The 14142-nt window shown below is 43.2% G+C and overlaps 1 protein-coding gene across 4 annotated transcripts in view; it reads right to left on the bottom strand.

Moving 5' to 3' along the window:
• The window catches only part of SLC24A2 (solute carrier family 24 member 2), a 246140-nt gene that overhangs the window by 31422 nt on the left and 200576 nt on the right, over positions 1–14142 (bottom strand). For all 4 annotated transcript variants that reach the window (XM_067744485.1, XM_067744487.1, XM_067744484.1 and 1 more), the window contains one exon: positions 222–362. In XM_067744485.1, coding sequence (XP_067600586.1) covers positions 222–362 — 141 coding nt within the window. The remainder of the gene's footprint in view (positions 1–221; positions 363–14142) is intronic.

Genomic DNA, 14142 nt, shown 5'->3' on the forward strand with positions numbered 1-14142 from the left:
CTAAGTTTTGGGGCCGTTCATTACGTAGTTTCAACAGCCAGAACCATCACTATTATTGTGTATTTGTCCAGAGAAATTTCAGGCACATATATATGCATATACATGTGTATACGTCACCCCCTTTTCCTTTTAAGACAAGTAGAAGCAGGCTGTGCATACTGCTATATGCTGCGCTTTTTACAAGAAATTCATTTCAAAAAAAAAAAAAATGCTCTACTCACAGGTTTGCGAACATCAGGTAAGGTAATCCAGAGAGGAAACACTATGGGGAAAACAATCAGGAACGTGACTTGCTTGTGGGTATCGGAAGGCCAGGCCAGGCTGAGAGGCTGGTCCTCCTCGTCTTCACCCGTCTCTGTGGTCTGTTGTAGAAAGAGAGAGAGAGAAAATGAACAAAAAAGACAATAACATCTGCAGGCCACAAAGCAAGGAGAGAAGTTCCGGATCTCATTAGGAGTTTTCTTGGGTCATCTCAGCTGCTTCATCCATGTAATTTTTAGGTTTGTAAGAGAACCCCACCTTGTCATAGTCTGACTCCCAGGAACAAACAATGCATTGCTCAGCCATGAGAATTTAAGAACTGTCTTTCCCTTCCCTGAACACTCTCCAGCTTCTCACTTTCCTGAACTGATCCTTCAACTGGAGTGGACTCTGATCCATGAACTTAGGAGAAACCATACCTGCAGAGCAAAAGACCCCAATGCCAACTTTCTTCTCTCTTCTTGAGGAGAAAGCCACAGGATTCAGTATCCTTGGGAATACATTTTTTTAAATTAAAATAATTAAAAATCATTTTTTTAGAACACTGATTTGGAGTGGGCAAATGAAAGTAACCACAGAAATCAGTCGGTAACAATACTCAACTCCCTTCAGTGACCCTGGAATAGTTAAGTTCATGGATTATTGTGTGGTTGTGAGTTTCTAACCTGCTTAATCACCTCGTTAAATTCGAAACCATTTTATTTCCGGCCAAAGGCTTATTATGCAAACATATATATGCATTCACAGAGAAACAGAGTATGGAAGTAGAGGATGCTAAACCTGTGGGGGTCGAGCACACAGGGCTGCAGAGCCAGGGGGTAAACTTCAGAGTTTCTGACCTGGCAGCAAGCGGCCAGCGTATTATTCGCTGCCTGCTGAGGTCAGCAGCTTCTGAGGTCCCAGAGCTAGAAGGGACAGAAGGTGGATCAGGGCCTGGCAGGATGACCATTAGCCTGTCAGATGGGCCCTCCAAGCCTCCGAAACAGCACTGCAGACAGCATCAATCACTCCCTTCTCTGCTTGTTTAAAAATGAAAGTGCAGCAGCAGGACCAAGCGTCAGGTCTAAAAATATCAATAGGAACATTTCCATGGATGCTTCCTTTTGAGATCATATAAATAACCCACACAGGCTTCATACAGCTCCTGCCCTCCCCCCTGCCCCCCACCCATGGCTCTTGCTTCCAGCATCCTGTGCTATTTCAAGCAGCACTGAATCCCCCCAGCACTTCTCTCCCTAGGGAGGTGGTAAGTGGGCCAGGCTTGGGCAAGTTGTCTTAGAGGAAAAGGATAAGACTAGAGGCAGGGCTGGGTGTGAGGCCCGACTTGCTGTATGTTATGTTTTTTTGTTTTTTTCTGTGTGTGTGGTACGCAGGCCTCTCACTGTTGTGGCCTCTCCCATTGCGGAGCACAGGCTCAGCAGCCATGGGCCAGCCGCTCTGTGGCATGTGGGATCTTCCCGGACTGGGGCACGAACCCCGTGTCCCTTGCATCGGCAGGCGGACTCTCAACCACTGCGCCACCAGGAAAGCCCATGTTATGCTTATTATTTATAATTTACACCCTAGTACTGCCAAAAGGATTTGTAGTTGTTTACACAATCACCCCCACTTTCTCTCCAGAAGTTAAAATTTAAAAAAAATTATTAAAAAAAGCTACTCTTAAGCCATGCTGAAAAAGGTTCTTTCTCTTTCATGTATGTCCTTGGCAGTGAGTGAACGAATTTTAAACACCAAATATGAGGGAAATAAGAGGATTAGGGAATAAGGCAGAATTAGGAAGTCAGCGCGGTTTATTCAGGTCGTCTGGATCCTCATTAAATATACTTCTTATGCTCCCCATCTCTTTGCTATGCAATATGTTGGAAAAGAAGGAAGATCTAAAATCAGTAATCTGCATTTCCACCTTAGGAAACTAGAAGAAGAAGAGCAAATTAAATCCAAAGTAAGCAGAAGAAAAGAAATAATAAACATTAGGGCAGAAATCAATAAAGTTCAACTAATCTATGACAAAGGAGGCAAGGATATACAATGGAGAAAAGACAGTCTCTTCAACACGGGGTGCTGGGAAAACAGGTCAGCTACATGTCAAAGAATGAAATTAGAACACTACCTAACACCATATGCAAAAATAAACTCAGAATGGATTAAAGACCTAAATGTAAGACCGGACACTATAAAACTCTTAGAGGAAAACAAAGGAAGAACACTCTTTGACATAAATCACAGCAAGATCCTTTTTGACCCACCTCCTAGAGTAATGGAAATAAAAACAAAAATAAACAAATGGAACATAATGAAACTTACAATCTTTTGCACAGCAAAGGAAACCATAAACAATACGAAAAGACAACCCTAGAATGGGAGAAAATATTTGCAAATGAATCAATGGACAAAAGATTAATCTCCAAAATATATAAACAGCTCACGCAGCTCAATATTAAAAAAACAAACAACCCAATCAAAAAATGAGCAGGAGACCTAAACAGACATTTCTCCAAAGAAGACACACAGATGGCCAAGAAGCACATGAAAAGCTGCTCAACATCACTAATTATTAGAGAAACGCAAATCAAAACTACAATGAGGTATCACCTCACACCAGTTAGAATGGGCATCATCAGAAAATCTACAAACAACAAATGCTGGAGAGGGTGTGGAGAAAAGGGAACACTCTTGCACTGTTGGTGGGAATGTAAATTGATACAGCCACTATGGAGAACAGTATGGAGCCTCCTTAAAAAACTAAAAATTGAATTACCATATGATCCAGCAATCCCACTACTGGGCATATACCCAGAGAAAACCATAATTCAAAAAGACACACGCACCCCAATGTTCATTGCAGCACTATTTACAATAGCCAGGACATGGAAGCAACCTAAATGCCCATCGACAGACGAATGGATAAAGACAATGTGGTACATATATACAATGGAATATTACTCAGCCATAAAAGGGAACGAAATGGGGTCATTTGTAGAGATGTGGATGGACCTAGAGACTGTCATACAGAATGAAGCAAGTCAGAAAGAGAAAAACAAATATCGTATATTAACGCATATATGTGGAATCTAGAAAAATGGTACAGATGAACCGGTTTTCAAGGCGAAAATAGAGACACAGATGGAGAGAGCAAATGTATGCACACCAAGGGAGGAAAGCGGGGGTGGGGTGGTGGTGGGATGAATGGGAGATTGGGATTGACATGTATACACTGATGTGTATAAAATAGATAACTAATAAGAACCTGCTGTATAAAAAACATGTTTGTGAGAAAAAAAAATAAATCAGTGAAAGTGAAAACAGGAAGTCAACAGAGAAAGTCAACAAAACCAAAAGCTGTTTCCTTTGCTATGTAGTTCATGCGGGTTCATCCACTGCTTCTTTTACTTATCCCGAGGGCTCACATCCCTGACAGAAGCTTGGGCGTGCTGCCCCTGGTTCCTCTTCTGAGCCAACTCATCGTCCTCCCAGAAGATGTAGCGGATGTAGAGAGTACCACTCCCTGCTGGGCTCACCAGCCTCCCAAGCTGTCAGTTGACTACATGAATAATCTCTGTGTAATCAGACCAGTGAAGATTAGGAGACAGGCGCATTTTAGCTGTTCCCTCCCAGATACGATCTTTCTTGTTTAATCCAAATGAATGACTTTCCCCTCCCCACCTGGTAGATGCCTCAGGAATAGGGAGGACCATGGGAGAGTTGAGAATTTGCAGTCTGCCTAATAAGTACCCTGTCTCATGCAAGGTAGGTGGTTTTATTCAGATAGAGGATGCCAGCACTTCCTTGAAGACCCATCAGGCTGATCTGATGAGCTCATCAAGGCTCCTCCCCCTTCCAGAGTTGACACTCCCCCCAGTCAGGTCCCCCACTGCCATCTGCAATCGAGCAACTCCTCTCTAAACTCTAAGCTAACCTTTTTCAGAGAAAAAACAAAAGCAACTCTTTATGACTCATATCATTTTAATGACACCAACAGATGGTGACATTTCATCAATAACCCTTGTGCTTATAACCTACGGATTAGCTCCTTTCTCAATCTGCCAAAGTCACCAGGCAGGCAGTACCCCTAGAATATAGCAGAAAATAATTGTCTGTTTAGATACATAAGCTCTAAACATACTACTGGTCCAACACAAACAATTAGCTCTATTGTACGGCTTCCAAAATCTGCATTAGAGGTTGCTGTTGCTAGGGCAGAAACGGACGAGGAGAAGAGATTGGGTCTCAGGCTGTACAAACAGTGCTCTCCGTGGGGACTTCACGGCCTCTTGGGGACAAATCTTGCTATAGAGAAGTACAGGAGCCCAGAACCCTTCGGAGGATTCTAGAGGTGCCTGGGGAGCAAGGTTGTCAGCATATTTCAGGGGAAATTCTCTTTGTCTTTTTGCCAAGTGCAATCTCACTCTGGTTCAGTGGGCAACAGCTTGCAAGCTGGTTAGAGGGAAAAAATTCTGTTCCAAGTCTGGGGGCTCGATTTGCCTTTGCCCAAGCTGGGGCTGCTGGCATGCTCATTTGTCTCGGCCCCGGGAGAGGCTGGCCACTGATTTTCCAGCTTTTCCTGGAGTTGCGGCATCCTGGCTTTGACCTTGCAAAAATCCATCCTTACCTCCTAAAGCTTCTGCAGCATGTCTATAGAAAAAAAACAAGGCAAAATGATCCTGAAAAAATTCAAATGTCTCGTGATAGCTTAAGGTAGTTTGAGATCTACTGGGGTCTCCACAGAATCCCTAGAATTTTGTAAAACCAGGGTACCAATGACTGCTTTAGGGCCTTGTAATCTCTGACATGGAAAATCTGAGCCTAAGACATAGAACTGTAAGTTTCCACATTCTGGTTGTCTGATCTTGAAGGAGTCAGTGCAGCCTGGTGGGAAGAGCAGGTGGTGGAGAATCAGGAATCCTGGCTGCCTTTCTCTGCTCGAGCTGGAATTCCTTGGGTGGTGACCATGACCACCTGCAAGTATTCACTGAGTTCTTTTTAGGTAGAAAGCATTGCACTAAGTTCTGGGACTCTTGATTTGAAGGAGACTTGGATTTCAAAGGGGAGACAGAACAAATGGCTCCAAAGAATTTATTCTTTATCTAGTTACGGGGATGCTGGCAACAGCTTCTGCGTGTTCTCTAGTATCTATTCTGCCTGTTATGGATTGAATTGTGTCTCCCCAAACTCATATTTTGAAGACCCAACCCCCAGGACCTTAGCTGTGACTGGAGATAGGGCCCTTAAAGAGGTGATTAAGTTAAAATGAGGACATTAGGGCGGGTCTTAACCCAATACGACTGGTGTCCTCATAAGAACAGGATATTAGGACTCATGGAGAGACACCAGGGATGTGCATGCACGGAGGAAAGGCCGTGGGAGGACACAGCAAGAAGGCAGCCATCTGCAAGGAGAGGGGCCTCAGAGGAAAACAACCTGTAGGCCCCTTGATCTTGGATATCCAGCCTCCGGAACCGTGAGGAAATAAATTTCGGTGGTTTAAGCCACGCAGCCTGTGGTATTTTGTTATAGCAGCCCTAGCAACCTAATATACCGCCCTTGTGCTTTAGTGATAGAAGGCCTACTTTTACCTGGGTCTGGAATAAAGACTATTTCTAGCCTTCCTTGTAACAAGGTGTGGTCATGGGATGAAGTTCTGGCCAATGAGATGGAATGGGAAGTATTCTCTGCAACTTCTGGGATGTATCTTTGAAGGGTGGAGGTGTAACCTTCCTCACTCCTTCCTCCTTCTGGCTGCCAGGAATGGGGACATTTTGGCCAGAGCTTGAACAGCTATCTTAGACCATGAGGTGGGGAAATAGTATAAAAGGATCTGACCTCTGACACCCATCAAGAGCCATTCTAGCTCCGGGCTGCCTAAAAAGACTTGGGAGAGACAGAAAATTCTATCTTACTTAAGCTGTTGTTATTTTGGGGTTTTGGTTGCTCACAGTAGAACCTTATCCTGGCTGATCCAGTGTCCTCTTTAGGAGGAATCAAGGGAGAAAAATCTTTCACATCTCAGCACTGGGAAGAGTCAGGCTTCCTCCGAGAAACTGAGAAATCCGTGCATCAGGGAAACGATAATCTTTATTTTTTGGTACTGGGGAGTTCAGAGCCAAATCTGTAACCCTGTCCAGCAATCACAGCACTGGAATCTGCACTCACCTTACTCTAGTCTAACTCTCTTCCTTTCCTTTCCATCCTTTGCTGAATTTTCTCAAACTAGTCATTTTATCCTCTTACATCAGATGTATTTTTGCAAGCAGCCTCGAATCTTTGTGAAGGTGGGGCAGACCTAAAAATAAAACTCTGCAGTGGTCCAACAGAATTTTGGGGATAACTTTATGAGTGAGAGAGAGGAAAGATGTTACTGTACGTGACAACACATGACAAATGGACAACTACCTTCTTGGATTCATTATCAATACTGAAGGTTGGAATCTGGAGGTCTGGCTATCAGAACACCTACAGATAGAAGAGAACAGTTCCAGGGGGCAGTAAGCACCTATTGGGAGGTCTCTGGAGCAATCAACTCATTTTTATTTTCCTTTATCTAGTGAATGGGAGGAGTGACAGCACCCCGTCCATTTGTGGCCTAGCATTATGAGAATTGGTTCAGCTTCTTTGCACATGCATCTTGTTGGTTTTTTTTGGTTGTTGTTTTGTTTTTTTGTGTGGTACGCGGGCCTCTCACTGTTGTGGCCTCTCCCGTTGCAGAGCACAGGCTCTGGACGCGCAGGCTCAGCAGCCATGGCTCACAGGCCCAGCCACTCCGTGGCATGTGGGATCTTCCCGGACCGGGGCACGAACCCGCGTCCCCTGCATCAGCAGGTGGACTCTCAACCACTGCGCCACCAGGGAAGCCCTGCACGTGCATCTTATACTATTTCCACTTGTGCCTCGTCTGGATGGTTTGCCCCAGAATAAGTGTCAGGTTCCCATTGGAGGGGCTTGAGTTGGATTTATTAGTCCAGAAGTTGCCTCTCCAGCCAGAAAAATATTTCTTGGAGGCAACTCAATTTCTTATTCTTGTCTGTGAAGGGCACTGTGCAAGATTCCTGCGTGAAGGTGAGCCCACTTTAATGCAATCTCTGTTGTCAGAGAATTAAAATGAACACCCAGGAGGCAGCTGAAAATAGGCCATCCTTGAGTTCAGTTTTATTGATTGGTAATAACATCTCATCTCCAGTTCACAAGGAGCAAAGCTCAGAGGATCGCTTGCACCTGCCTAGCTCTCAACTCGGTGGGGTTTGATTCTTCTTTAACCCCCTCAAAAGGACCAGTCAGTTCAGCACTCAGGAATGCCACCTCTTCCCACTGGAGAGTCCCTTCAGTGTGGCATGATGCTGGATAAAATGCAATGCCAGTACTTAGGTATCTCTGTAAAAATATAATTCATTTATGCTAAAATATTGGGCCAGGGTCAAACTGGGGGAAGGTGAAGATTTCAAGTGATTTGGACTTCTACTTAAAAAGAATGGTTCCTAGTATATTTGTTGCTGTTGCTGTTTCTACAATTTATATCTGTAGAAAAAAAGAATCAGTTTTACCTCCACATTGTTCAGTCACACAGATGCCCACACGAATGAGCAAATGGGGCAAAGCTCATGGAGTGCAGTGCGTGCTATGAATCCCCAAGAAGACCCCGAAGCGCTGGGAGTGGGAAGAGACATCCATAAAAACATTCACCGAGCCTGAGATATGAGGCTGGGTGGGTGCATCAAGAATACTGAAACTGTCACCCTCAACAAAAGCCACTAATAAAACACGTGAAAGGGCTTCCCTGGTGGCGCAGTGGTTGAGAGTCCGCCTGCCGATGCAGGGGACACGGGTTCGTGCCCCGGTCCGGGAAGATCCCACATGCCGCGGAGCGGCTGGGCCCGTGAGCCATGGCCGCTGGGCCTGCGCGTCCGGAGCCTGTGCTCCGCAACGGGAGAGGCCACAACAGTGAGAGGCCCGCGTACCACAAAAAAACCCAACCAAACAAACAAAAAACCACGTGAAATATGTAGGCTATGTGGGAGGTGTTCATCTGTAGACTGGGGATAGTAACTCTCAGGCAGTCTCAGGATGCACAGTACCTGGCAGAGACCAGGAGATCAGCACATGTTAACCTTCTTCCCTTCTGCCATTAATCTCATCTCTGCCACTAGCTAGCTATGTGACCCCAGGCAAATCAACGGAAATGCTGGAATAGCAGAAGAACACATACGTGTCACCTGTAAGGCATCTGGACCTGGTGCACCTCACCCCCTTTTAGGCCCCCAAAGTCCTTACAAACCTTGTCATTGCGAAGCAGAGCTTCTTTGTCCCCTGCAATGTTTTAATGTGGGACCACCTTCCTGTCCAAGAACTTGTCATTCATTTTATCATTTGGACACTGAATGATCTTGAAAGACAAGCTGCAATCATATAGACCTCTGCAATCATCTAGTGTAGGAACTTTAGGGCCCCAGAATTTCAGAGCTGGAGGGGTCCTGGGTCATTGAGCACCGCCCCCTCCCAATTGAGGACCCTAAGATGAAGGGATATGCTGAAGGAAGGTCACAGTGCCAGGCTCATTTCACTCCCAACCCAAGGCTCTTCCAAAATACCACATGTCCTCCCCTCCTCACTCCTATAAAGTAGGTATGAAGGTGCTTTATGTCCAAATTACACTAGGTTTTCCAGCTTTTTGTAATAAATCAAATCTACTAAAACAAAAATGTTAGCTATGGCAAACACTAAGAACATAATTGACATAATTTTGGTTGATTTTCTTGAGTCTAGAACTAATGTCTGGTGGTTTGGATGCCCCACGTTCTTGCAAAAGCTGATCAGAAACATCTGATTCTTGGATGCACTCTTCCTTTTCTTGAGTCTGCTATGGATGGAATATCTGCGTCTCTCCAAAATTCATATGATGAAATCCTAACCCCCAAGGTGATGGTATTAAGAGGTGGGGTCTTTGGGAGGTGATTAGGTCAGGGTGGCAGAGTCCTCAGGATTGGGATTAGTGTCCTTATATATAACTGGGAAGCTAGCTTGCCCCTTCTGCCATATGAGGACACAGTGACTAAATGTCCGTCTATGAACCAGGAAAAAGGCTGTCACCAGACAATTGATCTTGGACTTCCGAGCCTCCAAATTTATGAGAAATAAGTTTCTGTTAATAGGCCATGTAGTCTATGGTATTTTTGTTATACCATCCAGGGCAGCTTTGAAGGGGAAATGAAGGGCAGATCTGGGAGTGGGTGGGGAAGGAGCCATGGTGATACTCTCTTCCCTCCTCTATCTCTTTGGGTGATATCTCCAAGGAGCCAGGTACAAATTTAAAAATGAAATGTGGGTACTGATAAGATATCAAAGAATGTCAGGACTTCAAATACAGGTGAAAAACAAAGACTTGTTCTTTAGCATCTCTATCCAAGAAAAAAGTGCAGAAATTTAGCCCAGGTTTGAAGTAGGAGGAGGTGACAATTAAGTACACCATAATGAGGGCTCAAATTAACCCAGAACATGACACATGGTTCCTACATACTACCAAGATGACTCTACTGGAGCCAAAAGGAATCATAACACTCAGGCTTTGAGTCAAATTCTGTCTCCTCTCCCTAACACCATACACAAAAATAAGCTCAAAATGGATTAAAGACCTAAATGTAAGGCCAGAAACTATCAAACTCTTAGAGGAAAACATAGGCAGAACACTCTATGACATAAATCACAGCAAGATCCTTTCTGACCCACCTCCTAAAGAAATGGAAATAAAAACAAAAATAAACAAATGGGACCTAATGAAACTTCAAAGCTTTTGCACAGCAAAGGAAACCATAAACAAGACCAAAAGACAACCCTCAGAATGGGAGAAAATAGTTGCAAATGAAGCAACTGACAAAGGATTAATCTTCAAAATTTATAAGCAGCTCAATAACAAAAAAACAAACAACCCAATCAAAAAATGGGCAGAAGACTTAAATAGACATTTCTCCAAAGAAGATATACAGACTGCCAACAAACACATGAAAGAATGCTCAACATCATTAATCATTAGGGAAATGCAAACCAAAACTACAACGAGATATCATCTCACACCAGTCAGAATGGCCATCATTAAAAAATCTAAAAACAATAAATGCTGGAGAGGGTGTGGAGAAAAGGGAACACTCTTGCACTGCTGGTGGGAATGTGAATTGGTACAGCCATTATGGAGAACAGTATGGAGGTTCCTTAAAAAACTACAAATAGAACTACCATATGACCCAGCAATCCCACTACTGGGCATATACCCTGAGAAAACCATAATTCAAAAAGAGTCATGTACCAAAATGTTCATTGCAGTTCTATTTACAATAGCCCGGAGATGGAAACAACCTAAGTGCCCACCATCAGATGAATGGATAAAGAAGATGTGGCACATATATACAATGGAATATTACTCAGCCATAAAAAGAAACGAAATTGAGCTATTGTAATGAGGTGGATGGACCTAGAGTCTGTCATACAGAGTGAAGTACGTCAGAAAGAGAAAGACAAATACCGTATGCTAACACATATACGTGAAATTTAAGGAAAAAAATGTCATGAAGAACCTAGGGGTAAGACAGGAATAAAGACACAGACCTACTGGAGAATGGACTTGAGGATATGGGGAGGGGGAAGGGTGAGCTGTGACAAAGCAAGAGAGAGGCATGGACATATATACACTACCAAACGTAAGGTAGATAGCTAGTGGGAAGCAGCCACATAGCACAGGGATATCAGCTCGGTGCTTTGTGACCGCCTGGAGGGGTGGGATAGGGAGGGTGGGAGGGAGGGAGATGCAAGAGATATGGGAACATATGTATATGTATAACTGATTCACTTTGTTATAAAGCAGAAACTAACACATCATTGTAAAGCAATTATACCCCAATAAAGATGTTAAAAAAAAAAATAAGCCACGTAGTCTATGGTGTTTTTGTTATACCATCCAGGGCAGCTTTGAAGGAGAAACGAAGGGCAGATCTGGGCATGGGTGGGGAAGGAGCCATGGTGATACTCTCTTCCCTCTTCTATCTCCTTGGGTGATACCTCCAAGGAGCCAGGTACAAATTTAAAAATGAAATGTGGGTATTGATAAGATATCAAAGAATGTCAGGACTTCAAATACAGGTGAAAAAGAAAGACTTGCTCTTTAGCATCTCTATCCAAGAAAAAAGTGCAGAAATTTAGCCCAGGTTTGAAGTAGGAGGAGGTGACAATCAAGTACACCATAATGAGGGCTCGAGATTTTATGTGCATTTCATTGCTTGATGTCACCCCTGATTCCCATAACTGTGGATAATCCTGTATTGGCTACTTCTAAAATGAGTATCTAGGGGACATTGGAGGAGATGGATTAAGCCCTTTACAAGGTTAACTCCAGCAAGAAATGAAATAGGAGGTGGGTTATTTCCAGACTCCAGCATTCCGTGTTCAAAGGCCAGTGGAACCTCAGGGGAAGAATATGCACAAAAGAACAGCATCGTCTTGGAACAGGGACGATCTGCTTCTCCTCTTGCCTCATCCTCTTTCATTATTGAAGCATTAAAAATACTCTCCTTGACAAAGGTGGCATGTTTTACTTTTCCAATTAGGTTTCCTTGGGAACTGACGAGAAGGTGTGTGCACCTGTACAAAGCGTACGTGGGAGGCTCCTAGAGAGAGACGAAATCTTAAACGTGCCTCGCCTAATGGAGGGATTGCTGGAGAAGGGACTAAAAGACGAAGAAGACCCTACTTCTGCTCCAGAATGTTCTTTTACAATGTGACTGCTGTTACAGCATTAACTGAGATAGTCCAGGAAAAGCACCTAGAACTGCGCTTGGGACAGAGTAAACAGTCAATAAACATTAGTTATTATATTATTTTTAACAAATAGTTAGGAGAAGAATTTCTTCAAAGATATCCAGGAGAGAGAAGTTTAACTAGGTGAGATACTTCCAAGCAATAAAGTTCTATAATTCAATTTTTTTCATGTGAAAGTGGAAACTGCAATAATTGTGTTCCCCATCTATCCATTCATCCAACATTCACTGAGCATTCATGGACAACTGTGATGTCAACAATCTAATTTACTTTCCACTTTGGTAAGAGGAATAAACAGAAGGCCTTTGTAAATATATTCCATAGCCCTAAGGAGAAAATGCTCTTTGATTTCAGTAGGTGGGCTGTAAGTAGACTTTCTATCCGAAACAAAGCTTCCAAGCAGACTCATAATATTGTGACACCTTGACTCTGTCTTTTGAGCAGAGCTAAAAACAACACACGAGCTGGAGCTCTCAGAAATGCACAGTCACACTTTAATACAGTGAAAGGCTCTGAAACCAACATGTGTTTGGCAAGTAGAAGGTGCCTTCCAAGAAACATTCCATGGAGTGCTTTACTACAACAGAAATCTATTCAAAAAGGAGACTTTTTAAAAAGAAAATATCCATATGGTCAGCGTATTAGTCTGCTTGGGCTGCCATAACAAAACACCATAGACTGGGTGGCTTGAGCAGTAGGCATTTATTATAAACTCCCACCACAAGTATCAGCTGGCTCAGGGACAGTAAGTGGTTTTCATCTCATCTCCATTTTTTTCCCTAAAGTGGTTGGCCAATTAGTGGGGTCAACATACCAGAAGCCTTCATTTTGTCTATTACAGAGCTAGAACATTGTGCTTGAAATTCAAAATATCGAGCCATAAAAATCTCATTACTAGGTTGTGGATCATTTTGTCTTACAGACCCAAAGACCTATACTCAAAACGTCTGAGTGAAAACGAATTTTTGGGACCCCAGAGCTATCGTTCAGGACTTGCCAAACAAGGTCTGTATGAGTCATTTTGAGTCCAAACTCAGAGTTCTGGGATGGGTCAGCTAAGGGCTCTAGGGACAACTTCATTTGCCACTTGCCTTTCCTCTTTTAAAAGGGAATAAAACCAGGAGAGCCAGGAAGAAAAACTGTTAGACACAATGATGGAAGACCAGAGTCTTGTTTGGAAAAATTCAGTTACTCAACTCTAAGATGAATCCTTACCAACTATTATGGACAGAGTGTGTCCCTCCAAAATTCATATGCTGAAGCCCTAACCCTCAGTGTGGGTGTATTTGGAGATGGGGCTTCTAAGGAAGTAATTAAGGTTAAATGACATCATAAGAGTAAGCCCCTGGTCTGATAGGATTAGTGTCCTTGTGAGAACAGACACCAGAGAGCACTCCCCTGCTCCTTTCTCTCTCCACCCACACCCTTTTGTGTAGGAAAGGCTCTGTGAGGACAGAGAGAGAAGACAACCAACTGCAAGCCAGAAGGAGAGCACTTGCCTGAAACTGAATTTGCCGAAACCTTGATCTTAGACTTCCAGCTTCCAGGACTGTAAGCAAATAAATTTCTGTTGTTTAAACTACCTGTGATTTTTTTGTTACGGCAGCCCGAGTGGACTTCTACACACTGTCCCTATGGATATTTATCTTTTAAAAATACCTTATTTTTGAAACCTTTTGTTTTTTGGCTTTGAAAATAAAGTGTTCACTTGCTCTAATTTATTTTTAAATCACCCTTTCACTCATTCTTTACCTAGTCTTTGAGAAATCTCTCTATTTTTGTTCTCTGAGTTTCTCAATGTCTTTGCCCTTGCATTATTTACCAATATCCTTCATCTCTCAACTCCGTTTTTACCTCTGTGCTTCTATCACTTATCCCTTTCCAAGAGATAAGTCAAGAAGAGGTCAGTCAAAAAGCATCTCTTTTTGGAAGGCAGCACCATCTGAGACATCTGTATTGCCTTCTGTGTGGACATCCTGAACCAACAGAGCTAACATTTATGTAGCATACAGATTTTTTAAAAAGTGATTAATCTCTGCCTGTCTAGCAGTAGGAAATAATTCCCCCCCTTAAAATACCATCTTATGG

The sequence above is a fragment of the Pseudorca crassidens genome, chromosome 7 (genome assembly GCF_039906515.1).
Source record: "Pseudorca crassidens isolate mPseCra1 chromosome 7, mPseCra1.hap1, whole genome shotgun sequence".
In the NCBI taxonomy this organism is placed as follows: Eukaryota; Metazoa; Chordata; class Mammalia; order Artiodactyla; family Delphinidae; genus Pseudorca; species Pseudorca crassidens.